Genomic DNA, 26,655 nt, shown 5'->3' with positions numbered 1-26,655 from the left:
CTTAGCTATGGTTGTTGTTAAAATGTCTGGGTTTACCCAGTAACGAGATACAAACCGTGACTCAATGGTCCCACATGGCGTTTTATTGGTAGCAGGAAAGGGGGGTGAGAGATAACCAACCAGTGCAGAGCTGAGAGAGGGGGGGGAGGAAGGGAGGGGGAGAGAGAGTGAGAGAATGGGAGGGAGGGAGGAAGGAAAGCAGGCAGGGGTCAGTCCTTTAAAGGGGTCCTTTGCACCTGCGTGGTTCTCACGGAACTCTGGGCTGGCCAGAGTGCTGTCTGAGTGCATCCTGCAAGGTAACAGGGCAGGCCAGTGTAATGCCTGAACCTTTCATTCCCACCTTTATTTATGATTAAAAAGAGGTGGGGAATGTTAGACATGGCAGGTTAGGGAATAAGGACGTTGAGTTCTTAGGACTGCTTTCTGCTGACCTGGGGTTGTCGACTATCTTTGGGGGAACTTGAGAAAGTTGGGGTGTTGCCATGTTCGGAGTAGCTGTTTTTTCCATTGCAGTCCTGGCTGTGTGGAACTCTCCGGCACGTCTGTAGATCTGGCAAGATGTTAGCAGAGTAGAGGACAAAGCTAGGTTAAAATGTTTTTTTCTTAGGTCCTGGTATTTTTACAGAAGATTGTAAGATGAGGGAGGGGTTCCCAATGGGTCCCAAGGTGAGGGAAGGGAGTCCCAGGACCAGGGAGAGGTTGAACAATATCTGGCCTGTTTGGATGGGTCCAACTTGGCTTCCTAGAACTTATAGGAATCCTTTGAGTTTGTGAAAACATAAGTATTAGACATATCAGCAGCATATTTGTGTTAGAAACGACTTGGCTGAAAGCATTAACATTTTTAAAACTGACAGATATTTTAGTTACGATCGTTTGAGTTAGATTAGTAGCTTATCAAAACTTTATTGATTAATGTTAAGACTGAAAAGTAGTATAATGAAAGAGAAACCTGGAACATACTTTTTTTAAAAATGTCTCAACTTACTTTAGATATACCTTAGAATACCTGTTCTTGAAATCTGTTTTATGATAGAGCTTTGCCTTGTCTGTTACTTTAAGCTGGCAAAGCTACCAGCTGTCAAAAGCATCAGAGTTCTTGAGAAGGATAAGATTTTACCTGAGATTGGAGAATGAGAGACTTAGTAGCTGACTGCATGGACAACCACCCCCAAGGTCCTCCACAGTTGTTGAAGTCAGAGGCTCCAAGGACACCTGCCTTTTGCTGATAGTGAGATCTGAGGATTGGGAACTTTTTAGGACGGCTTTCCTACCGTCAACATGAGCAACATGGAGAAAGTAGTTTACAGTGTCCTCTTGTTCACTGCCTGAAAAGTCCTGTGAAGCAGTTGAGGTGAAGGGCAGGGTTGCTTAGTGGCCAGCGTTGCCACGTTTGTGGGCAGAGTTTCTTCAGTATCCACAGTCTTCTTGGAGGAAATGGGGTGGTGCCAGCAGCTGGCCTGTCTCTCTGTTATAAAAAGCTTTTAAATAAAACATTTAAATGCCATGTTTTCTAGATCTCTGAGCATTTGAGGGCTGTCTGTCTGTTTAGCATATCTCAGTAGACAAAATTTATCTTTACTGACTTGCCTTAAGCACATAGATGGCTAGAGAATAGAAGTAATAGAAGCTTTACCTTTGCAAACAGCTTACAGGAAGGACTGGGTATTATATTTTGTTAATTTGAAATAGACCCTTATACCTTTAAATGTTTACCATTACTTAAAGATGTAACAATTCAGAAATATTTGATATTTAGTATAGTTGAATTTAAATTACATATAAAGTTACCTTATATTTTTTACACATACATATAGATACATTAAACAGGATTTGGGAAAAGTGTTTGATTCACACTTGTAACAAACAGATTTAAAGAGACAGTCATGGACGAGAAGGAAGATTTGTTGCAGATAGAACAGGGACCCTGAAAAGGCACAGAATTCCATAAACAATCCATGCGCAACAGGACCAGTGAAAGATGAAATTAGAGATCAAAATAAAAGAGACAAAAAGTAAATGAATTGTATCTGTCAGCATGCTTTGCTGGCAGAAGCTGGCTAGACTAAGTGGGTGTGCCTACAGCTAGGTCACGTGCCAAGATGGCGTCTCCCAGGTTAGGCCGCATGGTCAAAGATGGCAGCTTCCATAGGCACATTCCTTAGTGTTCCGAGAGCAGATACTAACCAGAGCCAGGCCATTGTAAGCTGCTGGCATCTGTATGGAGAAGAAATACAGTAGAAGCAAAGCTGAATAGAAAAGAGGAATTTGTTATTTCAAGCTGAATGAGCAGGAGAGACAAAATAGGACACTCCCGGGTGGAAGGCGGTCCCCGCCCTGAGACAGGTTTAGTCACGACGGGAAGTGGCAGGAAGCCTCTGACTGGCGGGAGTTTTTTTATGTTTAGCTTTTAAAGCTAGAAGAATGAGATTTAGAGGAAGGAAGAAAGAATGCTGAAGAGAATGTTTAGCAGAGAGGTAGAAAAAAGCTTGAACATACGGTAACTGCTTCCATTGACCAGATGGCTGGCAGTGACTAGAGAGGTCCTGTAAAAATATACCAAGATAAGTGAGTCTGGATGACTTAAGGCATTCAGAGGCATCCCAGAGGAGAGGATGGGTCAATTTCCTTTGTCAGTTTGTTACTCATGAGCAAGGTCTAAAGGAAAAGAAAATGGCAAGATCAACTCTTCAGAACTTGTCCCCGAGAATCTAGCCAGGACAGAAAAAACTACCCGAAAAAGGACCCAGAGTCTGAAGACAGTGAAAAGCCGCCAAAGGCTCAGAAAGGAGCCAAAAAAATTTACCAATCGTGGTTGGGTGTAGCATGCGTCCCGCGGTCCCTCCCCCCTTTCCAAGAACACAGTAAGGGTGCCAGACACTCCAGCTGTTGGATGGAAAATCCAGAGTTCCGGTTGAAGCAAAGTGGGCCGTTGGTCTGAAGTTACAGGTTATCGGTGTGCTTACCTGCCTTGCCAGCAGGCAGTGAGAAATTGTAGGGAGAGCCTGTCCGGATCAGGGAACCAATGTTGTTAAAATGTCTAGGTTTACCCAGTAACGAGACACAAACCGTGACTCAATGGTCCCGTGTAGAGTTTTATTGGAAGCCACAGAAGGAAAAAGGCCCTCGACCTGCCAAAGCCAACCCAGCCACAGCCCTCCCCTTGAAAGAAGTGGCCGGGGTGGATGCCTTGGCCAAGGTACACGTCCCTTTCTCAGATAACTGGGTTCCTCTACTGCTAACTCCACCACTTTCATAAAGGAGCTTCAGTACATTGCTCAATCCTATAACCTTTCAATGACTACACATGCCTTGAGTGCTGAGAATAATAGGCAAGGTGCCTTGTATTTCAAATGCTTGATTAAAATTACTCCTCCAGTAACACTAATAAAGGTGAGGGGCACTCTGCAATTCTCACCCTTCCTCCTCAAAGGTATCAAGGTCATGAGGGATGAATAGGCCTGCAGGCTCTCAGTTGAGAAAACTAGCAAAATGAATGTGTATGCGGTCTGTATAGGAGTTGGACAGGTAATGGATACTGGTGAGTTCTATGTCAAGTCAGGTTCAGTGAATTGTGTCATAGTGATGTTTATTTCTTGACTGTATAAGGGGCAGAACTGAGGAAATTTTGCCTACCATCTTAACAGCTGTACGGTAGACCTAAACCTAGATAGCCAGTCAAAACTGTCAAACATTAATGTATTTCTGTATTATGACAGAAATCCAGTTTTAAAACTACAAATGTTGAGAGGTTTTAAGGAGCTAGTCAGTTCCCAAGTAATACAGTAAGATGGCTTCCTAGAACACCATTAGGAGACTTGAGTTAACATCAGCATAGTGCCTTACACCAATGACCTGGGTACTTGGGAGGCTGAGGTAGGAGGATCTCAAGGTCAAAGCCAACCCAAGCACATATTAAGACTCACAAAACTATTGCAAACAATATGCAATAAGTGAAAACGGACCTGTGCTTGAGGCACTTGCCCTTGAGTCCAGTCCCGATAGATGGAAGGGGCACTGGGTACACTACTGATGTGCCTGGGCAGTAGTGTGTGATTCTTTAATATGTCTTCAGCTTTTTTAGTGTTTTCTAGCAATTTTGCTTTTGCCTGACATACACATGAGAAACTAGTCATCCTTGAGGCTAGTAGCATCTGATAATCATTAGGCAGACTAATGAGAAATGACTTGTTAGATTAATATGACTGAGAAACAACAGTTCTTGGTGGTGTATTTTAATGATACTCTTGCATATTCTTAGTCATTTGTACTCTCCATGTGAACTGGTTTCATGAGGAAGTGGCCTTTGTCAGTATCTTAGTCAAGGCCAGTATTTGGTGGTTATTCCCAGAACGACTTTTCTCTTAAAAGCATCCTAGGTTCAGAGACCATTATCTGTGCAGTGTATTTTATAGTTAGGCCCTACTGACACTGCACATGTTTAATTCTCTTTAGTTAAAGCCTGATCCAGAACCAGAACTAGTTCTGCTTGGATGAGCTGGGATTTTCTTGTTCCCCTACTGCTTCACTTCCATCAGAACTCCAGTGTTGTTAAACTAGCTAGCTGTCTATTCCTAGCTGTCTCCTCTTTCCTTTTTGTCTACTGGATTGGCAGATGCTGTGTCTGTAACTACCTGAGTTTGTTCTGTCCATGCACCAAGTCATTGTAAGCCTCTCTTTTAAACCATTCCTTTGATTGCCTGCTTGGCATGCTGTAGTGTGACCAGATGTAGTTTTTCTGCTTCTTGTCTTCTCACTCGCCACCCCTTATATGTGAAAGCACATGTCCTCTCAGCTCATGTCAGTTGTCTTCCTAGTATCTTGCTCCTTGCCCTTCTCAGTCTTCCAAACTGGTTTTCATTTCAGTAACTGCACCCTTTATCATGTAACTACATTTCTGGTTGCCTTGCTCATTGTCTTCAGTATCTCCTTTGACTCCAGAGTCTTCCCAGTTACTTCAGCAGGCCTCACCTGTATTACCCCATTAGTGCAGGCCGGCCCTCCTAGTTTCCTTGTTCTCACCTTAGCAGCTCAACTCTTCTGCCTCCTCCTTACCGTCAGGATTCAGCAGATCACTTAGCGCATCTCCCTGATCTCGGTCCACCAGAGTCCTGGCGTTCATTTCCTGTGGGCTGTGCCAGCCACTGCCCACGCCTGCTTCCAGCTTCAGCAGGTTGTGTGATGGGTTCAACTGGGTTCCTGATAGCCCCAGATGTTCTTCCAGCTTCAGCAGGTTGTGTGATGGGTTCAACTGGGTTCCTGATAGCCCCAGATGTTCTTCCAGCTTCAGCAGGTTGTGTGATGTGTTCAACTGAGTTCCTGATAGCCCCAGATGTCCTTCCAACCTTTGCCTGAAGATTGTTCCTCCCCCCCCCTTTTTTAATTAATTTTTTGGCCTTGCCAGTTCAATACTGGTTCCTGCCTGTAGCATCTTACATTTCCAAGATAAAATCAGAGTCAGACCACCTCTGACTCCTTTTCTGCACCTCTACATGCATAAATTGTTGCTTCCTGCCTGAGCTAGTGGAAAGCCCCATACTTAGGTTTTTTTTTTTTTTCTTTCTCCCTGCTGTTGACATTCCTGCCAAAAAACCTTCTTCACTTCTTCACTCAAGGTTATCCAAGGAAGTAGAATCAGTGTTAGCAGCGTAGAAACTAAGTTCATGCCTGCATTGGTCTTCTCTCCTCAGATCTCAATGTGGGGTTACTGTTTTCTTGCCTCCCTGCTGTCTCATACACTGAAGATCAGGAGCTTGCTCCCTGGGAAGCCCTTGTTCCATTCCCAGGTATCCATGTGTGAGGACCAAACTCAAATGAGTAAAAGAAGCAGAAGCTAATGGTTGTCCATGCTAAGTAAAGCACTGTAGGCAGTGATTTCTCTCCCTTAACACACAAGCATTTGAAGCTTAAAAATGAGCTCTTTTCTAAAAATGTCTGTTGTGTACATACGGATTGATTGTTTTCTTTGTTGTATAACAATAAGGTAGGATTTCAACTTCCCTCAACTGGTTCCATAACATGGTTTATAGGCAGCTTAGAGTATTTATTGGTTGATGAGTATACACCACAGTTTGTATAATTATTCCATATGTTGAGTGAATGGTTTTGAAGATCCTCTTTATTGCTGAATCTTTACAAAAAAATAGTGTCCTGAAATTTCACTTCTTAGATCTAAGAACAAGAGCCTTTGAAAGTTAATTATTTGTGAATGCCTATATGTACATTTATCCTTTCTACTTGTAGGCCATGTGCCCCTGTGGTGAATGGGTTAACAGCTCTGTGCTTCGTTTTTAATATGCATGCTGTTGCTTTAAGCTTCTGTTGAAGGAATGAAGTTCTGTGTTGCTCAACTATACCTATCAAACTGGTCACAGGACAAAGTTTATTAATGTGGGTGTTACAGCTGATAATGCTCACTAGTTATTTGGCAAGTGACTTTTTGTAGTAATGTAAATGATATGAGTATGATTGCAGTTTTTGCTCTTGGTTGAATTGAAAAATATGTTCCTGTAACTTCATCATTCAGGCCAAAACACTAAGAAAACTGATCCAGCAAACATTTAGGCAGTTTGCCAACCTTAATAGAGAAGAAAGCATCCTGAAATTCTTTGAGATTCTCTCTCCGGTGTACAGATTTGACAAAGAATGCTTCAAGTGTGCCCTTGGGGTAAGTGTGTGGGACCTTGGAAGATGGGGACTAGTTTGATTTTTTTTTTCTGCTTTTTCTTATCCATGTGCATCTGTGTTTCTAATTGAAGGAAAACGAATTTGTCATAGTTCTTAACAAACAAAAATACTGTTTTGATAATAAGTCAAAGGGGAAAAGTGGTAAGAAAATATATTAATTAGATAACATCATCTTTTAAATAGTATGCCTGTATTCATAAGAAGGTGTTTTTATTTTGGCCTGCAGTTTGATTAGCTGTTCTCCAAGGGCTAGTTTGCCTGTTGAGATAATCTTCCTAGAGAAAACAATGACTTCCCAGATTTAAGAGTGACCACAATTAGTCTTGTCCAGACTCAGTAGATCTTATGTCAATGAAGTTATAAATATTTTATCTTATTTGGTTAGATAGATTAACAGTAAACCAAGTCCTCTTCCAATCTAATATATTCATGACTCCAGGTCTAAAATATTTTTTTTCCTTCTGGCACCCCTGTTCTCACCTGTTTGATCTTCCAAAGTCAAGTTGGATTATTTCCGTAGAACTGGCAATCGGCCCAGAAGAAGGGATCAGCTACCTGACAGACAAGGGCTGCAATGTAAGTCTGCTTCTGGGAGGACTCATGAAATTGGTTGTGGGCACAGGATTAAAGTTCAGGACTGGACAAGGCACTCCCATGAAAGACTCTATTCTGCACAGAAACTTATTCGTTCATTTCGTAGTCTTCTTGCTCAGGTGGGGTGTGAGAGACAAACTTACATCTATTGCCTTTGGAATTCTTTAGCCTGGAAGGGAAATGAATAAGACAGATTAGGTGGTGAGTGAAAACTGATGGAACTGTTGTAGCTTACCTTGTAAGGCCTTATAACTAACATCTGGATGTGATTTTAGTGTATTTGTACTGACATCCTACTCTTTAAATAAGCTTTATGAGTTAATTCCAGAAAAACATCTTAATTTTAAATTCTGAATTCCTTGTTGCCCTTACTACCTCATTGAGAAAAAATACTGAAGAGAGAAATCCTCAGTTTGTCTCACTCTTGTGTGCTCCTATTTTGTACTTCAGTAAATGCTGCTGAGCACCTGCTTGTCAAACAGACTGCAGCCCTCTGATGGAGTTTGTAGTCGGGTGTGCATGGAAAGTGTGTCTGGAGTCTGGGTCATGTGATGGTGACTACAAGCTGCAAGGCCTGCAGAGTTGTGGTATTGAGGATGTCTGTGAACCCATGTGGACAGACGGGCAGGCAGTCTGGTTCTGAGGTCTTCTTGTGGGCTCACACTGGCAGGTGTGCCTTTTCACTGGTATGGGTTTCTGCTCACAACAAGTTTGTATCTGTGTGTGGTATGACTTCGCACATGTACTCCTTGCTGTCCATGTCCACTCTGCTGTGCTTCTGCCCTGTCTCTTTAGCAGTCCCCTCCCCCACTGTACCCACATAGAAGTGATAACAGTGCTCTCTGCTTTTCTCCTTACTCTTGTCTATTGGATGGAAGTGGGTCTCACCAAGCACACATCTTGCCTCTTCTGCATCTTGCCTGTGAGCCTGCCTTCCAGTCTGCCTGGCAATGATGGCCACCTGGGAGTGTCTCAGTCACTGAACTTTCAGATTTCTGCCCGAAGACTATGTTGAAATAAGTATACTTTATTTGTTCATTTATTCATTTTTACATATCAGTAGGTAGGTACGTGTGCTTATGTGTTTACATGCAGAGGCCAGAGAAAGCCATCTTCCTCTATCACTTTGCTCCTTAATCCCTCTAGACCATGGTCTCTTGCTGAATCTGAAGCTCATTGACTATGCTGACTGGCCTATGCACTCCCTGCCTTGTATACCCCTCCTCCTCTACAATTTTTGAGGTTATAGGCTGCAAGGCCTTGCCTGGCCTTTTTCCATGGATGTTGGGGCTTTGAGGTCAGGAGTTCATCTAAACACGGCAAGCAGTCTTAGCCACTGCACCATCTCCTCAGAGCCCAGAAGAAATGTTCTTTTGCATGTATGTTAAAAAACTGCTGATTTCTCTTTGCTGGAAGAGATTCCAATTAAATCTTTTTTAACTTGAAAAGAACTTGCCAGGTTGCTTCTAAGAAAGGCTGGGAAACTTCTGTCATTGGCAATGTGGGGACGTAGTTTTCCCACATCTGTATTCTACCATTTTTATAGTTCTTGTCATTTTGCCCATTTCATTTGTTTTGATGTTGTTATTGCTGTTTTGAGATAGGGTCTTATTTTGTCTCCCAGACTGGCTTTGACTCTGTGTGGCTTAGGCCATCCTTACATTCAATGGAAATCTTCTACCTCTGACCACCCACGTGCTGAAGTCACAAGTATGGCTTAATTTTTACATTTGAGTTCTTCCTTTTCTTCAGTGAGTCTGATGTAAAGCAAATATCCCGGGAATGGAAGCTGGTCCTTTGGGTTCACTGTTTGGACTGTGCCTGGGTTACCAGTGTAGGTACTTTTTTTCTTTGTGATTTGTCTCCTCACAGATCTAGGAATCTGAAATGTTTTTCTTTGTTGATTGTTTTTCTCATTTAAACACACCAGTGTCTAAACTCCCACCCCACTCCGCTTACCTCTCCATTGTCTTGACTTGCAATCTTTGGTTGACTTTTCAATCAATGCTGCATCACAGAACAAAACAGAATGGTATCTGTCCCTGAGACTCACTGTGACAGAACGTGAACCCAAATAGATCCACACATGAAAAATAAAAATGATAGTTTAGAAGAAAACAAAAGAGTTATCTCATGACTGTGGTGAGGACATTCCTCATTCCCACCCCACCCTGTCCCCTTTCCCTTTCCCTGAGACAGGTGATTGTGGTGCATTCCTTTAATCCCAGCACTCAGGAGGCAGTAGCAGACTGTTTTCTGAGTTCGAGGACAGCCTGGTCTACAGAGCAAGTTTCAGGATAGCCAGGGCTACACAAAGAAACCCTGTCTTGAAAGACCATTGAAGGGGGAAGGGGGAGAGAGAGAGAGGGAGGAGAGGAGAGAGAGAGAGAGAGATTAAGAATTTTTCATGAAAAATTGGGATAGAAGTCAGCTATTTGTTATGAATCTATTTGATAAAAGCCCCTTACTTTAAGACTAAAAAATAATTAAAATTAGGAAAAACACAGCCAACCTAAGAGATTCCCAAATGGTCAGTGAATAGATGAAAAGTACAGTGTACTACTGCCACTACCAGCTGCAGTAGCATACTGTACTTTTCAGCTATTGGATGGGTGCGTGAAACTGAGGGCAGGACAGATGCCCAGGACAGATGCTCAGGACAGATTCAGGAGCAGCAGTGGCACTGATTACAGAAGCAGGAGCACGCAGTCCACTGGCATGCGTGTAAATGCCTGGCTCTTCAGAAAGCCTCACCATGTCCAGTCTTCTGTGACTTAATGATTTTGAGTCATAGCCCTTAGATTCAGTTTGTAGTCATTTTTCTTGCAAGATATTTTATCATTTTACATTTGTGTCTTCTTGTCTATCTCCAGTGTCATATATAGTGCAAGATGGAGAGCCCCCCTTCCATCTTGTCAGGAGGCGACGATGAAAAAAGCAAGGCATTGTAGTGCATTGCAAGGCTACCGCCATCTTAACAATAGCTTTATGCTTTTGGGAGTCATTCTTTCATATCTGTGTCTGCGTCTCCTTCTTGGTGTAATGATGGTGATTACATTATGGGGAGAAGTAATGGCACCAAGAAACTGAGGTGCTTATCGCCTGTCCTTGTACAGTATAAGCCAATAGAAAATGGTCGTCTTTGTTGACAGGACTCACCCATTGTTGTACATATTGCAGTGTGGAACAGATATTTATAAGGATCAAACCTGTTTACACCTGAATGGGCTATTCCTTTTGTCATCAGCTTCTTAGTCTCCTGTTCTTTCTACTGATAACACACTGTCTGAAGACTGATTACTGTGGTTTTATGTTTGGCTCAGTAAATTCTCTTTTGATAGTTTTTTTTATTTTTTGTGGCATTCTCTGTAGGTCCTTTTACTTGGATGTTCGTAGTCATTTAGTTTTAGAACCAAATCTTGATTCACCACTGGAAAGTATGTCATTAGAACTCTGCTTGTGGTTCAGTGCTTTACCTAACATTGCAACTCCAGCACTATACACACACAGTGTGACTTTATGTAGGGCAGTCCCTGTTAAGTTATAATAAACATGCCTTTAAAATTTTAAAATTATACCCTCTAAACCAGTTGTGATGGTACATGTTTGTAATCTCAGTGATAAAAAGAACAGTAAAATTGATGGTATAAAAGATTTACTAAGAAACTTGCTTAGGAAATACTAAGTTACAAACGTAGAGTTTAGCTAAAGGAGGGCTGCCTCCAAATGAACTGAAAGATAAGTAGTACACTTACCAGATTTGTTAGCAACTGTAAGAAAGAAAATTTGTGCCATTATTGAAGTTTAGGCGTGCTGAAAAAGTGCTTGCTAATGTTTGTTCACTTTATTCAGTCATCAAGAGATTGACCCTCTGGTTAGGCTCAATTTTAAAAACAAAAGATACAACCCTGATTTATAGCTAATCATTATGCTCATCTACATATCAAATAATCTGCCACCATTAAGACCTGGTTTGCCATCAGGTCCCCTGTGTCTTACCAGGAAAAGCGTAATTCTGCCAGGTGGGTAAAACGACCCTGGGTACCACCTATTTGAAAAAGACAATACCATTGTACTTAAGAATATCTTTGCTGTGTAAACACCCGTCTGCCTAAGTGGCCAGTCTTACAGTCTCCTGTCCGTCCGTCCATTCTTACTGGTTCTTTGTGGACTTCACATCATGCATTCCACTCTTCTTCACATTCCCTCACTCCCGCCCCCTGCCCTTACATTCTTCCTCCAAAACAAAATCTAAAAGTAAAGCCAAAAACCAAAACAAACAAATTTAAAAATCTCAGCGTGGAAGTTGTTGTGTGGTCCAGTGAGTCGCACAGAATACCATTTAGTTCCTACATCTTTACTTGTAAGTATTCCTTGCAATGAGTCATTGGTCTGGTTTGAAGTTTCTGGCTTCTGCTATACCCTTGATACTTGGCTCTCACTGGGACACTTCTTGGATATCCTATTGTTGCCTCGTGCCATTGAGATCCTGTAGTTTTGGATCTGCGGGTATGGCACCTTAGCATGCTCTAGCATTTCATAGGTGAGTGTTGGGGTGGGCTACCTCAAAGTCCTGCTTTTGGGCCTGGGTAGTAGCTGGGTTGGTCAGCTTGCCAGCTGTCCCCTCTACGTCACCCCAGGCAAGCTCTCTAGCATTGCCCGAGCTAGCTCATCCAGCGTAGCAGATAGCAAGGAGCAGGGCTAGTTCTGCACTCACACTCTCCTGTCTCTTTAAACTGCTCAAAGTGTGACTTGGTGCCATGACTGAAAAACATTTAAGGATGACAGCACATGTGCAATGCATAAGCCTAAGGCATGTATAAGTTGGTAAATTTTTCTGCTTGAGGCCACTTTCCCTTTGGGCATTAGCCAGAGCCAGATGTGTATTATTACTAATGAACCTTTCCTTATTATTCCTGAGTATGTGGAGTGAATTCTTACTGGGAAGAAATATTATTTCTATAATACTAACACTTGGAAAATGAAGGCAGGTATAAAGACTGTTAGTTGTAGGACAGGTTGGGCTCTTACAGGGAGCTAGTTCTAGGCCAATCTGGGCTACATGATGATACCTTGTCGACAAACAAACCAACCAACAAATAAAAAAGCCTTTAGTTCTTTAATTAGATTTCATTGTGAGTAGCTCCTATTATCATGTTAAGGATCTTGTATCCTGTTCATCCTCTGCTCATAGCTCCTGTTGTAGATTATGTGAATGCATGTTTTGCTAACAAACTACCAACTCCATAAAAGTACTGCATTGTTTTGTAAATGCTTACTATAGTTTTAACTTGTATTAATTTTTTCAACTATTTAAATATCTGCTGCCATTGAGAATTCCATGGTTCATTCAGCTTTCCTCATTTCTTTCTGTGGAAGCTGAGTTTTCTCTTACCCCCTCATTTGTTTGGGTCTCCTTAAGATGTTACCACAGTCAGGCATGACTAAACCTGGAAGGAAGCCCATAGGACCACTGCATGATTGTTCACCAGAGGAAAGTGTCCCTGGCTTGGGAAGACTGTCTTGAGAAGAGGCTGGTGTTGGGTTGGGGGCAGGGGATCACATAATAGCTAGCAGACCTCAAGCTTTGAGGTTTCTTCTATGACCTAAGAGTTTTACTTTTTCTTCCCAAAGCCTACACACCTAGCAGACTTCAACCAAGTACAGACCATTCAGTATTCAAATAGTGAAGACAAAGACAGGAAAGGAATGCTACAACTCAAAATTGCTGGTGCCCCTGAGGTAAGGGATTCATGCTCTTAAAACTCTGACCCTGACCCAGCAGAGAAGTTGGATGTATAGAGAGGTGGAGAGGATCTGGGAGGGCTTGAAGGAGGAGGAAAATTATGATCAAAATATATTGTCTGAAAAAACTTTTTTTTAATTAAAAAAACAAAAACAACTCATCCATGGAGAAGTGTAGAAATGACTTCTCGGGAGTAAAGATGAAGTGTTCATGAGTAATCAGACTTACTTAGTAAGTGGTTAAATATCTCCAAGATAGGAGAGGAGTAGATTTTAAAATTCAGGAATATTGCTATGACTATAATCAGAGACCACTATGAAGGGACAAGGAAATCAGTTAGAATTGTGTGCTACATTGAGTGTGTTGCTGTTCCTGGACAGTGTGGGAAGATTCTCAGGGCAGTCATTATGGTAATAGCACCTGCAGCTGTGTGATTAAAAGATAGGCAGGCAGGGCCTACTACTGACTCATTGCTAGAATCCCAGGACAGCTCCCAGCATGAACCACATAACAAGATCCCATCTTAAAACATCAGTAAAGAAGAAAGAGAAACTAAGTACTAAGTGGTGTAAGAAAGAACTGTCCAGTTAACACAAGCCTCTGGGCTCCAGACAGAGCGTATTGAGAAGCAGCTGGAACTATTGTGTTCTCAACTTTGTCTCTCAACTCTCCTCACGTGGCTATTTCAGCAGTGTCCTACTGTGTTATCCCAAGTCATTAATGTTGACATCTAGACCTTGTTTATCAGATTAGCAAGCCCGAGCATGGAGTATAGAAAACTTGTTGCAAATCAGTTTCCTGCAGAGATCCCAGGCTGCTCTCCCAACAAGGCATTCATTTGAATTGAGTGCAAATGCCCTTCCCAGCCCGGGGGCAGCCCTGCCAGCCATAGCAGCCACCCCTGGGGTCAGCATGCTTGGCCCCATGAATCACTTCTATGCTTAAGACAGCCTTGCCAGCCCCAGCGCCCATTTTTGGGCCCTGGTCAGCACCACCGGCCCCAGCATCTGCTTCTGGCCGCAGATCAGCTCAGCCATGTGAACCAGGACACACTTGGATGTGAAAATAAGATACAGCTTTTGTTGTCTTCAGATAACACTTAGAAATAGGTCTTTAGGTAGCTTATCTAATACAGCCTGCCTTGTGTGAAAATGGTTTTTAAGCTTCTGGGCAAACATGCTGTGAATGTTGAAAGAATGAAATGTCACCAATTTCTTCTGACAGAAAATGAAGATATGGTTGATAAAGGTTTATTATATAGTAGTCTCTGTAATAAGTTGTGCTTCAGCTTGTTAACCTGAATTCTTAGAGAATGCCCAAGGGGCCAGCCGTTCTGAAGAAAAATGTTTTTTCTTGCTTCCTCTTGTAAAAGTGAGCCTCGGTTTCAGTGCATTTTATCTTATGCTCTGAGTGTGTCTTCTGTCACAAATTCCAGGAATGATGTCCTTAAACACCAAATTTCCTCTTTTTACTTAGATTTGGCAAATGTTTCATTCCTACTCCTCTGTATTCAAGTGTGTGCAGAGTTGTGCTGTCATAGTGCAGCTGTTCCTTTGATTACTGGGAAGAACAATAATGTCTCTTTCTTGTTCTTTCCCGTTAGCCTCTGACAGTGACGGCACCATCCCTAACCATTGCAGAGAACATGGCTGATCTGATCGACGGATACTGCCGGCTGGTAAATGGAGCCACACAATCCTTCATCATCAGACCACAGAAAGGTGAGGTTCTGTTTTCACTCCTGCTGCACTGGTAGACACACTCACTCCAGCAGCCAGGTTCTCACTGCAAACGTGAAAGCCAGATGAGTTGTTGTGACCCAGATGCTTGTTTTTCTAGAAGCAAGTCATAGCCCACAGACTTGAAGCTGAGCTGGAGTGCACTGTTACAGTATAGGGCTTTGAGTAACCCTTAAGAGTAGCTCCTGAGTTGTCCTTGGTTCTTTCAGGTCTGGAGATTGTCTTCCCAGTTCTTTTTCAAGTGTCCCTTATAATTCGTGTTGAAGTTTCTATCTTGGATTTGTTTGTTTTCTTGTACATTTGAAAAGCTTAGAGTAGGTGAAAAAGAAAATAAATTTTATGTCAAGATGTGAAATCAAAGGTTTGATTGAATAAAAATGTCCTAGAAATGAGGCTCTGTCACCTCAGAATGAAGGAGAGCTTTAAAGTAAGTACAGTTGCAAAGGATGACAGTGTCCTGAGGATGTGAGTTTCTGAAGCAGTCTTTGAAAATGATCCAAGTGGATCAGTGCAATGCAGGGAGATCCTGGACTTTGGAGGCATGATAGCTCCTCCAGTATACTGTGTGGCCTGCTATGGACTAAGTTTACTCTGTAGACCTCAGGCTAGTTACCATATAGTACTGTGAGTGCTACCTCAGGGCCAGGTACCCTGGAGGTGATCAGGGAAGAATAAACAGTCTGACAGTGTGCTCTGTGGGGCTCAGAAACCTAAGAGGGCCAAGCAAAGTGCAAGGTTCCTGTACGGAATGAGGATGAAACTGAATTATAAGGGAAAAAAAGTTTCCACTGAAGGCAGACCATCGTTTAAGAGGAATGTGACACTCATGGGAGCTAGTTATTCAGTAGGAATAGATGGGAGGGTCTCAACTGGCCATGTGGACATGATGCTTCCTGTGTCCTGTAGGACAGTAACTCTCAACCTGTGGGTCCTGACCATCAGAAAACACATTTCTAATGGTCTTAGGAACCAAGACACTGCTCAGTAGCAAAATTATACTTATGAAGTAGCAACAAAAATAAATTTATGGTTGTGGGTTCCTAAGACCATTGGAAATGTGTGTTTTCCACTAGTGTGGAGCCTTCCCTTCTCATCTCTGAATTCCTCTATAGCTATACACATTGTACTTCCCATGTAGATTCCAAGTGTTTCTAGTAAATCATTTTATCAAAGCAGAATGTTTGGGCTTTTGGCAAGGCACCTAGACTTTGATTTTAAGAGTTCCCTAATCCCTTAGTCATTTGGGAAGACTGTGTTTTATCAGCTTGTCATATCTCTTCATTAGGACTTGGCATATCTTTAAACAGTTTGTTATGAGTTTTGGATGGAAACCCATTAAAACCTAAAATGGAATCAATGTATTGGCTTGGCTGTAAAGGACTGTCAGCAAACGCCAAAATAAGGCCTCTCCTTCCTGGACTTACCTGCATACTGTCTTCTAAAAGATTCCAAGATGCCACTCATGTCTTTTTCCTTTTTCTTCCCAGAAGGTGAACGGGCATTGCCATCAATACCAAAGTAAGTGCTCATTTGTTCATTTCCTTACTTGGTTTTCTTAGAAACTTTGAAGAAAGGCTTTATTATGTTTTCCTGAAAAATTAATTTTCTATATATATGCACAGGCCTAGAAAACATATTTCCAAATATGAATCAAGTAAGTTGTAAGTTATATATGGAATGTATGTTTAATCAGAAAGTCTCAAAATTAGTTTTTCCCTTATTTTAAGTTTAATAAGGGATCTAAAGATGGTTATAATAATTAGGCTTAGACATTCACTTCATGGTGTCATCACATTTTTAGAAAAAGTAATTGGTGGTTTGCTATTCATTACAAATGTCATAAGACATATGTTGATCTTTAATTAAAACAAATCAAATATCAATGCAAAAAAAGTACATTGTTACTTTTGAATTCTTAGCATGCTAGGAACTGGGTCCAAGGTATGAAGGTAAAAAACTCTCACCATTTAGACAAACAGGCTACTGCTAGGTAGAAGCTGCTAATTCTCAGATACTTAAGCAATGGAGATGTGAAAGCCTAGGACAAGGAGGGCTTGTCTTTGTTCTGTCTTGTGTCCTCTTTGTAGCCACATTCTCCACCTCTCTTTGCTAAATGCATCTGATAGTGTGCTTTACCTTCCTCCTGGCGTTCCTCCCCTGTTCCTCACAATTTGCACTGCCTATCAAGCCTACCCAGTAAGTGCTGTATCTGGCCATTTAAGAATTATAAACAGGAGTATAAATGTGAGCAGAGGAGGCATGGGTTAAAAGTCATTAGCACACACCACACAAAACCGAATCAATTCATCAGACATTAAGAGGATAGGGTTTCTACAGACTTCACAGTAGCCAGATTATTACATGGTACTCACCACAGTAGTGACAGGAGGCAGGCAGGTGAGAGAGCTGCTGTTCTGACTGTGGAGTACGAAAGGGGCTAGTGATTGGAGTTGACGTACAGTGTAGCCTGTAGATGCAGTACAAGAGAAACCTCTGATCTGGTACATAGTAGCTTCAGTATTTGCAGAATTTAGTAAAAGACAATAAATTATGTGACTTTTGTGGAAGTTATACAGTTTCATATTTGTGGTTGCAAAAAGGAGATGCTATGTTAAGTTCTGATATTTTTCTGGTATAAATCATGTATTCTGGGGAAATTTTCCATTTGGTACTTAAATGTAGTTAATGCTTATAGAGTAGGAAGAGGTTTTCCTTATGAATCAAAAGCAAGAAAACAGCTGACAAAGGTAGAACTCCTAGTTTTAAAATATGTATTATTATTTGTATGTGAGTACACGTGCCCACATGATGTGTGTGTCTGGACATATGTCACACAGCACCAGCGTGGAGATCAGAGGAGAACTTTGTGACGTCAGTTCTCTCTCCTTTCACTTTACGGAGGTTTCAGGGACCAAAGGCGGCTGCCAGACTTGCAGTGCCAGCGTCTTCGCCTGCTGAGCCACCCCCTGTGTGTGGGAGTCCTTTGTTGTTGTTTGGTGCTTCCAAATATTTTAGACTATGTTTGTATTGTTTTAAATGTCATTAAATTTTTTTATTTCAGGGCTGGAGAGATGACTCTGGTTAAGAGCACAGGCTGCTCTTCCAGAGGACATGGGTTCAATTCCTAGCACCCACATGGCAGCTCACAGTAACTGTCTATAACTCCAGGATCTGATACTCTCAGGCAAAGCACCAATACACATAAAATTAAATAAATTATTTTAAAAATTTTATTTAAATGTGTTAATAATAGCAATATATACATGTATGTTTTAATTTTTATATGCTATAAATTTTAAAAGGTTAAAATGCTACTGTCTTAAATTTTTATTTTTTACATTCATTAGTATGTGTGCATGTACATATGTATGTATGTACATACACACATATATACTTACATGCATACATCTGAGCATACACATGCCCTGGTGCACCTGTATCAATCAGAAGACAAATTGTAAGAATCCATTCTGTCCTCCCACCTTGTGAGTCCCCGGGAGAAACTCAGATCATCAGGCTTGGTGACAAAAGCCTTTACCTGCTAAACTATCTTCCTGACCCTCAGTTTAGTTTTTTTTGTTGTTGTTGTTGTTGTTATTGTTTGTTTGTTTAGTTTTCTCTAGACAGGGTTTCTCTGTCATTAGGTTTTAAAGAGCAAAATTCAGTTCTAGTTGCATGGTGGTTCTTTGTAACGTTTGAGCAGTTTTTTACAGTCTAGCATTTAAGCAGAAAACTTACATAGCTTTTATATTACATATTACATAGAATTATATAGCTTTACGCCACCTTTGTGAACAGCTTTCTCTAGGTACTTCTGTGGCCTTTTTCTCTCTCTCTCTCTTTAAAAGATTGATTAATTAATTAATTTACTTTTTTGTGATGCTGGGATGAATCCCAGAGCCTCAAATGGGTCAAACAAGTCCTTACCCCAGTCGTCTGTTTTAATTTCTGCTCTTAAAAGTATTGACTCAGCCTGTCCATACTCAGTATCTTAAAAAGTAGAATACAATAAAAAAAAAAAAAAACCTTCTAGAACTTAATCTCTCAGGAACGATGCTGGCCTTGTAAACTGAGGTAGATGCAGTTGCCTGTTTGACAGGGACAGGTGTTTTTGCCCTGGAAAGGACAGCATTTACCCTTGGTCTGCTCTGTTGCAGGTTGGCCAACAGTGAAAAACAAGGCATGCGGACACATGCGGTCTCTGTGTCAGGTAAGGATCTTCAGTCAGAGACCTCGAAGGGAAAACTGCAGGGAGGATGTTTCAGATGACAGTCTGTGTCCAGTTCATCTGCTTAGAACATACAGCATCTGTGTGGTTTTACTACCCTGAAGTAGCTATCCATATATACTTTATTGCAGATGATGCATGTGACCAGGATACGTAGGGCTTCAGATTTTTTGATGTCATGTTGTGTTTAGAGTGAAAACCTTAACTTTTAAATTTGTTTTTATAATTAATCTTTATAATTAGTTCAGCAGGATTTAATAAAATATACTTTGTATTGTGTGTTTGAAGTTCAAAATTTGTGATTTTTTTAAAATGGTTTTGTCTTTCACAGTTAACATAATGGTTATTTGATACAGAGTACTGCATAAGCATTATCTTAACTATTTGTTGGTGTGGTGTCTTTTTTGTTATATTTTCAAAGTATATATGCCCTTTTTTCCTTATCTAAAAATGTGGAGGATAGGACAGTTTTAAGGATTGGCAGAAAAAGGCACCTTCCAAGGGCCTCAACTGTTTACCTTAACATACATATACCCTACTGTCTTACATGTACATAATGTGTACATTACCACATACCATCTGTTCTCAGCTATGCCTGTGAACACAAAGTTCTAAAATCATACTTTCTGGTATATTCAATATGTGACAGATGAGACTCAATTCCTGTCTGTTTGTTTGGAGTCAGTTTTTCTTGAAGTTTAGTTTTATATTTTTTTCCAGTTGTTTCTGGATCTTCTTTTGGTGTACAACATACTAATAATGTATCTGTTTGTTCTCTTCCTTGTTCACAAACATCCCACAATCCTTTACTCCGCAGGTGTTTGCATTTGTGATACAGTCCATGCAAAGTCACTCTGTTAGTGCACAACACTGTTGTGCTCTGATGGCCTAGAGCCAACAGCTACTTCCTGGCATAGTGCAAAGAAGCTCTTGTTTCTGGATTTGGTCTCACTGGACAGTGTCAGGGCTACTACATGTTCTCCAGGACATGTCAGTCATTTGAGAGCCTAAGCCATGACTTAGGAAGAAACCCAGACTTCTAGAAGGGTTACTGGGTGTCCTCAGCTCTTTATGCAGTTCTTACTCAGCTTGTGGTAGGTATAGCATTGATTCTGTGGACTCATAGGCCCTCACAGTTTTTAATGTGGTGAAAGGGGAAAGGCTCACAGGCCTTAGCAGGAGTCTAGAGGAAAGAAGCAGCCCCTCGGCCTCAGTGTGGTCTGTAGGATAGGATAGGATAGATGGATGAGGTTTGAGTGCTACCTAATCATTCAGGTACTGAAATGTGTATGCCCTGTGGAAAGGCAGCTGCAGGTGAAGCTTAGGTACTGGTGACTGTTTGCCACAATCCCCATAGTTGCCCAGACACAAGAGTGAGCTCAGACTTCCTCTGCTGTTTACCTTTGGGGGTCCTAGGCCCTTATATCTCATTCTTCAGGGTAGAGCCTCACTTTCCTTCAACTTTGTCAGTGTCAAAGCTCTACATTTTACTTCTAGCCAGCCGCCCTCCCCTTTAACACCCCTCCAAGAAAGAAAAAGTTGGCCTTTTGTTTGTTTTGAAACCAAATCTTACTTTGTAGCCCAGGCTATACTAAAGTTCTTGATGTTCTACTGAGCCCCCTAAATGCTAGGATTATTGGTATGTGTTGCCATGCCTGAGTGGCTAGATTTTAATGAGCACTATTGTGTTCTACTTTGCTTTATGATCTATGTTCTTTTCTATGAATTAACTCATGAAATCCTCCTAACAGACTGCTGAGATCCTTTCTCAGTATACAGATGAGGAAACTAAAGTCCAAGAGGATACACAATGTGCTGAAGTTATACAATGAGCAAAAATAGAGTCACTATGCAAATTTGAGTTTTATTTCAAACTCCATTTTAATTTCTTAGGGTTCTGCCTTTGTTTTATTCTCCTCGGGTGTCTCAGAAAGAATTGTGTTCTCTTCTCTAAGTTACTTCTTTCAAAAGAAAATTACCAATAAAAGTTTTGTGCCTACCAGATGGTACTCAGATTCTGTCAAACTGTCTAGCTCGGCTGTCCATGCCATTCCTGACCTCAGCCTGCCTTTCCTCTCCCCACTTTTCCCTCAGCTATGTTGCTTCTCGTGCACACTACCCTAGGGACTGTGGTCACTCTCTCCTGTGTAGCTCTGCTGGAGGTGTTCCATTATCTTGTTCTGTCCTTCCTCACACAGCCATCTTTCCATCCCTGAAAGCTGATAGGCAGCACTTTGGTTCTTGACCATCCCTCGAGCTGGTGTTCTTAGCCCTGTTGATCACATCATCTAGTGCTTGCTTCCAGGCAAATTCAGATTTGTAAATCCTGTCTTCACAGACCAGTACCCACCTACCCTGGAGCCTGTACACAGACTCTCTGGGAATGTTTTTGTTAATGTGATACCTAGCTGACAGTGCTGTGCTATAACCAGATCCCAAGATGATTTCTTGACTTTACTGCTTGTTTTCCATGTGGAGTGAGCTGCTAACTCTGCACTTTGCGTGGCCTGTGACCTTCTGTATCTTCTGCCATAGTGACCCTGATTTGTGCAGACCAGTGGAGTGTGTTGTGGTCTGTATATCTACTTTCCTGCTACACCCTGTCTCCTTTGCCTGAGACATGCCTTACCAGGTGCACTGAATGCAAATGCTTGGGGTGTCCTAGGTTGGATACTCTCTAGCATCTTTTTGGCAGATTTTCCTTTGAAATTTCAACTATTTCTCTTTAAAAATTAGATTGGCAGAGTTTCACAAAGATACTTACTGGACTAATATTTTTCCCTAGACATATTATTCTTAAAGTTGAGCAGATTTTTTTTAAAAAGACTAACCATTGGTTTTTATGCCTCTTGTGAGCTTAGGTAGCCCATCGGCCCTGTCTATAAGACCAGTTTCCCAGGCTACTCACAGGGATCTATGAATGGGCCCTGACTTGAGTGAATGTGGCCCTTGGGCTCGGGTTGCTGTGGGAACAGTGTTGGTGTGAGGACATTTTTCAGATCATAGAGTAAAGCTGATTTCAAGTGTTTTCAAGACGTAACTGTGTTTGATGGGTTTTGTTGTTTTGTTTTTTAAATTTTCTAAGAATAATTAGGCCCTTGATTGAGCCCAAATGTAAATAGAAGTCCATTATGGTTGCCATTGTTTTACTCTGTGGCCCTTTTGTAGGATTTGGGCCATGCAAAATCAGACTATAGATTACAATTTTTCTCTTTTATATATCTATAGAAAGTACTGCAGTGGTCCTTTTTATCTGGAAGAAGTATTTTTTTATTTCTTTCTGTTTAGCCTTCTGTACTACTTTGAGAAGACTTTTAAAAAGTGCTATTGTATATGTAAAAATTTTAAAACAGATTATATTTCATAAAGCATAATTCTATTTATATAGGATACTAGGTATATTGAGTTGGTGACTGAAACTTATTCTAACTACCAAGAAAACATTTAGCAAAATAAATGTTTGTATCAGCCTGCTTCATTTCAAATCCTAGAACATCTCAAACATGCTTGAGTGGTTGTGATCTGTACAGGTCTGAGAAGTTCCAGACTGGGAGTCTGTAATCATCCCCGCATCTCTCTCCCTGTCCACTCTTGCATACTGGGTCTATTGTTCATTGATTGCTCTGCTGCTACTCAGCAAATACTAGTACTTATATACATGCTTAAGGAATTTAAGTGGCTTGGTCAGGTTCATGTAGCAGTGAGTAATAGAGAGTCTGCTGGAAGCCCAGACCCTGAATTCTAAGAACTCATTCTCTTTTAATTAGAAACATTGATCATTGCAAAATCTTGATGTGTGCAGGGGAGTAATATTTTAGCATGTGACTACACTGTAGAAAATTTCCCCGTTTAGCAGTAATAATAAAGTACTGACTTTTCTATTCGAATTAAAAAGTCTGCCCTTTTTTCAGGTTGAAAGAGCTACTTGTGCCTAATTTTACCATCTAGTTTCCATTGTGACAGTGCCAAGCTTTCCAAAGTTACCTCTTCTGGTGCCAACCCCTCCTCCCCCAGCACCTTGAGATGGGGTCTTATTCTAAATCCTAGGCTTGATTGATTTTACTATATAGCCCAGCCTGGCTTGGAACTCACTGTGATCCTTCTTCTTGAACCTCCCAAGTGTTGGAATTGCAGGCATGCATCACATGGCTTTGAATGCTTGATTTAAACACTATTCATAATTTAAAGGTATAGGGTATGGGGGCCTTTCCCTAACTTTAGAATATTGCTAATTAGTACATAATTTCATTTGAGTCAGGCCTGGTGGCACACACCTTTAATGCCAGTACTTGGGAAGCAAAGGCAGGTGGATCTCTGACTTTAAGGCCAGCCTGGTCAACAGAGTGAGTTTCAGGACAGCTAGGGCCACTCAGAGAAACTCTTATCTCGAAGAAATTGAAACAAGCAAAAGTACAAAAGAAGTTTATTTGGGAGCCAGATGTGGTGGCACACATCTATAATCCCATTTTTTTATATGTGGGGGTTGTTGAGGCAGAAGGATTACAAGTTTGAGGCCAGCCTCTACAAGAAGCCTAAGTGAGCCTGTTTGTTTGTCTGTTTAAGCTGGGTGTGTAATTTAGTAATAGAACGCTTACCTGGCATGTGCAAGCCCTTATGTTCAGTCCCTTGTATTGTTTGGGAAAAGTTCATCATGAAGCTTTTGATTATGTGCTTTATGATGTATTACTGGTGATTCGTGCAGAGTGATAGGCATTAGCTGTTATCCCATCCAAGCTCTTGTGAGAACCCGAAAAAATAGGAATTATTCTAGCCACAGTGGTCACAATAAAAATGTTCTGACCTGGCAGGCTAATTTAGGAGGAACTATAAACAAGCTTCTATGTCTCTGGCATCTAGAGCCACTCTGGCTGGTGATAGTGTGCACAGGTAAGGGCAGGAGTTATGAGAACAGCCTACCCACGTTGCTTCTTGTTCATTCCCCCATCTTGTTAGAATTCAGCCCTAGTGACATCTGAGGTGGTGCTTAATCACATTGCTTTCCTCTGTGGTTCCTGAAGGGTCTCAGGCACTCAAAGGTCAGAAGCAAAGAAATCAACATAGTAGGTTGGGAAATAGTGTTCTGTGTGAGGGCAGAGATGAGGACTCCTCCTTCCCCTGGCATTGAGCTCGTGCTTTCCTAGGTGGGAGGTGGTACAGAAGGACTGATAGGCAGGCCGAGCATTGGATGACCTGAGTCACTTTCCCTTTCAAAAGGCTAGACAGTGAGGACCTTTTTTAGATAAGTAGTCCTTGTGGGCTGCCTCTTCAGCCTTGTGGGGTTTGTTTCTTGTCTTCCCCAACAACCTTCATACCAAGAGAAAAATGAATCAGTATACCAGAGGATTTTAAACAAAAATGCATTTTTGTCTCTATAAAAAAGTAAAAAGTGTGTATTTTAGAGTAGGCAGTACAATTTAAGTATTCTTGACTCAACAAACCTTAACCTCCTGACTAAACTGATGAAAACAGTAATTAATAAACTTCAGTATAGATTGCAAGATGCCTAAGCATCATCTCACTATCAAACAAATACTGCTACCATGGAAGAACAGGACAACCCTGAAAGGAATCCCACCTGAGAGCTTCTCAGTTGATAATACCGTTATAGGTTACATTCAGACGTTGTGATTCAAGATAAGCCATAGCGGTAGATAGATAGTATCAAATTCCATGGTGTGTTTTGATTTAAGGAATGTCTTTAAGTATTTTATTATGGTATGTGTCAAGTGTCTACAAAAGAGAGAGGACAGAGTTTGAAACATTTTCCACATAACTCATCACCCAGATTCAGCAGCCAGAAGTTTATATCCATCTTCATTTCACTTTTGCCTCCAGCTCTTATGCATGCCTGAAGCCCTGTTATTATTCCAAAGCAAATGTGTAAACCATGTCACCTGTTGGTTTTCTTCAGACAAGAGTGAAACAGGACATCCTTGTTCAGTTTCTTCCCTGCCTCTTCTGTCTGTCAGCCAGGCCCTCCTGTTGTTTGTTTGTAATGCTCTAGTTTTAATTCTATTACTATAATAAAACCCTGAATACAAGCAGTTTAGGGTAAGAAAGGGTTTATTTGGCTTATGCTTACTCGTTGCAGTCCATCACCAGGGGATGTTAGAGCAGTAGCTCAAGCAGAAACCATGTTTGATGCTGTTTACTGGTGTGCTTATGCACATGGTCATCTTACTACATAGCAAGTTAGAGGCCATCAGTGTCACATATGAGACCCTGTCACCAAAAATAGATAAATAAACAAACAAATGAACGAACGAATGAGTGAATGAATGAATGAATGGAAATTGGCCAGTGGGTTGGAGCCCTAGACAGTTCAAATATGTCCTCTGTAATGCTGTCCTCTGAATGGCTCACCTAGTGTTGGAAGCTGTTGGCATGCATGCCTTGGCCACAAAGGGGCAGTGTGTAAATTTTTTTGCCAATACTTCCTTTATTTGGTTGGAATAATTTACATTACAAACTCAGAGTTTACCTACTTGAGATATGGGAAAACAGCTTTAATACATGTGCCAGTTTGATTTGTTGTTTGCTTTTAGAGACAGGGTTTCACTATGTAACTCTGGCTGGCCTGGAGCTCACAGCTACCCTCCTGACTCTGTCTCCGGAATGCATCACCACACCCTGACTGTGATGGTTAATTTGATTTGTCCACCTGATACAATGTGAAATCACCTAGAAAGCAAGTCTTAAAGAAAGATTATCTATATCAAGTTGGCCTGTGGCATTCTGTGGAAAACTGTATGAATTATGTTCATTGGAGTGAGAAGACAAGCCCATTGTGGCAGCAGCATTTTCTAGATTTGTCTTGAATTGGACAGAAATGAGTATGAGCATGCATAAGTTCATTGTGTGTTTGCTCTTGACTCTGGATATGAGTATTACCCAAGTGGTTCCTGCCTTGACTTCCTCCAGTGATGGACTGTAACCTGGAATTGTGAGATAAAATAAACCTTTTACTCTAAATTGCCTTTCATAGGGATATTTTATCACAATAACAGAAATGAAACTAGGACAGTCTGACATCCCACCCAGGCTCCTCCTTTCTCCAACCCCAGCAGGATCCTCTTGAGAGCTCAGTGCCTCTTGGCTGCTAGATGCCTCACTCGCTGGCCACTCTTTATTCCAAGGACCCAGTGCTGAGTCTTTGAGCTCCTTGCCCTCAGTCTTTGTACCATTCTTGTGGGATCTGTGTCCTTTTATGGCTTAATTAAGCTTGTGCCTCTCGATTGTTCTTTCTGTATTCCTTTCCCTTTCCCTCCCTTTCTCCATTTTTTTGGGAGGGGGTTTGTTGTGTTTGCTGGTTTTTTTGTTTTTTGAGACAGGGTTTCTCTGTGACAGCTTTGGCTGTCCTGGAACTCACTTTGTAGACCAGGTTGACCTTGAACTCACAAAAATCCTCCAACCTCTGCCTCCCAGATGCTGGCATTAAAGGTGTGCATCACCACCACCACCTCCTCTCTTGTTCTCTTAAGCCCAAATTTAGTATGTCGCTTGCCTGGCTCCTCCTCCTCTTAGAAGTCAACAAGCCTGAGCAGAGCTGTGCCTGAGCCTCCACAATTCCCTAAGTGGTTTCCCTCTCTCTGTTGGTCCTCTGCCTCTCATTTCAGTTCTGTGCATTGCAGACCCTGTTTGTGTTCCCACCTCCTGTACTT

At 41.5% G+C, this 26,655-nt stretch overlaps 1 protein-coding gene across 23 annotated transcripts in view; it reads left to right on the top strand.

The window, feature by feature from the left end:
• Ptk2 (protein tyrosine kinase 2) overlaps positions 1-26,655 on the top strand; it is a 185,246-nt gene that overhangs the window by 85,000 nt on the left and 73,591 nt on the right. For all 23 annotated transcript variants that reach the window (XM_040736398.1, XM_040736392.1, XM_040736375.1 and 20 more), the window contains 6 exons: positions 6,527-6,667; positions 7,186-7,263; positions 12,916-13,023; positions 14,631-14,748; positions 16,254-16,284; positions 18,924-18,976. In XM_040736398.1, the coding sequence (XP_040592332.1) occupies positions 6,527-6,667; positions 7,186-7,263; positions 12,916-13,023; positions 14,631-14,748; positions 16,254-16,284; positions 18,924-18,976 (529 nt within the window). The remainder of the gene's footprint in view (positions 1-6,526; positions 6,668-7,185; positions 7,264-12,915; positions 13,024-14,630; positions 14,749-16,253; positions 16,285-18,923; positions 18,977-26,655) is intronic.

The sequence above is a fragment of the Mesocricetus auratus genome, unplaced genomic scaffold (assembly GCF_017639785.1).
Source record: "Mesocricetus auratus isolate SY011 unplaced genomic scaffold, BCM_Maur_2.0 Super-Scaffold_100055, whole genome shotgun sequence".
Taxonomy (NCBI): Eukaryota; Metazoa; Chordata; class Mammalia; order Rodentia; family Cricetidae; genus Mesocricetus; species Mesocricetus auratus.
Note: the sequence above shows the minus strand (reverse complement) of the source record. Positions and strands in the feature narration are given on the sequence as shown.